Genomic DNA, 1,989 nt, shown 5'->3' with positions numbered 1-1,989 from the left:
ACCCTGATCTTCCCTGAGTGGCGGTGGCCTCTTTGGCTTGGCACTGCTACTTTCCCTGCCTGGAATGCCCTGCCTCCCTCCCTCACTCACCTGGCAGATTCCTACCCACCCATCAGGACCCTGCTCACATGCGCCATCTGGTGTGGAAGCCTTTCCCCAAAGCTCCTGAGTGGGTACCCCTGCATCTCTGGCCTGAGCACGGAGCCAGCCACAGTGAAGGGGTCAGCATGTGTTTGTTGAATGAATGAATGGCATTCTTTGACTCAGCAAATACCTACCCTGTTCCCAGGGCTGAAATGAGTCACTAGATGCATCAGACCCTGCTCTTACCTCTCTCTCCCACTCCCCCCGCCCCCCAGCTGAGAAAGCTCCACTGAATGAGGTATCCCGGGGGCCTCCTGGAGGAGGCAGCCTGGTGGGATTCTGGGACCTGCTGGAAGCATCCCTGCCCCTTGACCCTGACTTCTCTGCACCCCCCCAGAGCCCAGAGCTGAATTCCATGCATGGGGGCACTTAAGAGGTCGTATTTGCTAAGGCTGTGGGGAGGGGCAGGCTCTGGGCTGGTGTGTAGAGAAGGGGGCACAGGACAGAGGAAATGCCAGTTCTAGTCCCAGGTGTGATCCCCGCTAAGCCCTCACCTGTAAAATGGGTTTGGTAGCTGCCCTACTACTTTCCTGGGCTGTGCAGACGAATGAGGGGTGACATCTTTTCAGTTGGCAGGGGCCGGGGTTATGGAGCATGGGTAGTCCAGGCACCCGCTCTCTTAGCCAGCCACAAGCCAGGGGTCACAGATGCAAACCCTCTGCCCGTTGCCAACGGCGAATCAGCATCTCTCTCTCCTTTTTCCAGAACCTCCAAGACCCCTGGCTCACCTTTGCCGGCTGCAAGTTCGAAAAGCCATTGGGAAATACCGTATAAAACTCTTGGACACGTTGCCACTCCCAGGCAGGCTGATTAGATACCTGAAATATGAGAACACCCAGTAAACCGGGGCACGTGGAGACGGAGTGGCTCCTCAGACTGTTTCACTGAGTGTCAGGACAGCAGTGGCCCCAAATCCAAGGGGACCTGGAGACAGACGAGGCTGTGGGCTGCCTCCGTCTCAGCTGGAGTAGCGCCGTGATCTCACCGGTCCCTGGGCCAGAGCTTTGCCCAGAGCAGAGGACAGAATGTGTCACGTAGGAGAAGAGCCATGTTTGTTTTCAAATGGACGAGGAGGTCCCCGACCTTCTCTGCCATCAGGGATGGCAGAAGGCTCCATTCCTGGGGCCAGGAGATGGGACCAGGGCAGAACTTGGGGTGGTCTGGGGAAGGCAGGGGCCAGCAGGGAAGCCCTGGCGCCACCTCTGGGCTGTGGCTGGAGAGCTTTCGGGGGTGAGTCTGTCTTTCCCAGACAGCCTTGCTGCAGAGTGTCCCTGTGCCCCTCCCCCTTTGCTCTGGGAAACTCTCCACTTGACTCTGAGCTCTCTCCCCAAAGGTGTGGCCCAGGGGAGTGGGGTGGGGAGACCTCGGTCCCAGAGGGCTTCCTTAGGTACAATAAATGTTGCACAGATGGTGCCCTGCCTGGTGAAGTTCCTTTTCGCCAGACCCCTCCAGCCCCTCAGGTCCTTAGCCCAGCTCCTGGCAGGAGTGGGGGAGGAGCAGGTGCTGGGACAGGGCACATGGACCCCTGATAGTGTCACTTTGGTTTGGGCTTCTGAAAGGCCCAAGAGAATGTGTCCTTCATTCACCAGAAGAGACCTGACAGCCCCAGGAAAGGGGGCAGCTTCCTGCCCTGTGGTTGGAGTAGCCAAGGTTGGCTTTTCTCTCCCTGTTCAGTTGTCATGGAAACTGGAGTTTCATCACAAACAAGGTCTCAGATCCTACAAGTCTCCTGACACCTGGGCTTGTCCTATACACGTGTTCCCTGGCACTGTCTTCACGTCTTACCCGTTTTGCTACAAAAGCTGAGATACTGGGAAAAACCATTCAAATACCGGCTCCTGTGAG

The 1,989-nt window shown here is 57.3% G+C and overlaps 1 protein-coding gene across 1 annotated transcript in view; it reads left to right on the top strand.

The window, feature by feature from the left end:
- Positions 1-1,554, top strand: part of ASB2 (ankyrin repeat and SOCS box containing 2) — a 44,795-nt gene extending 43,241 nt beyond the window's left edge. The window contains exon 10 of the mRNA XM_007447436.1: positions 850-1,554. Within this exon, the coding sequence (XP_007447498.1) occupies positions 850-986 (137 nt within the window). The 3' untranslated portion in view covers positions 987-1,554. The remainder of the gene's footprint in view (positions 1-849) is intronic.
- Positions 1,555-1,989: the final 435 nt, after the last annotated feature.

The sequence above is a fragment of the Lipotes vexillifer genome, unplaced genomic scaffold, assembly GCF_000442215.2.
Source record: "Lipotes vexillifer unplaced genomic scaffold, Lipotes_vexillifer_v1.1 scaffold1884, whole genome shotgun sequence".
In the NCBI taxonomy this organism is placed as follows: Eukaryota; Metazoa; Chordata; class Mammalia; order Artiodactyla; family Lipotidae; genus Lipotes; species Lipotes vexillifer.
Note: the sequence above shows the minus strand (reverse complement) of the source record. Positions and strands in the feature narration are given on the sequence as shown.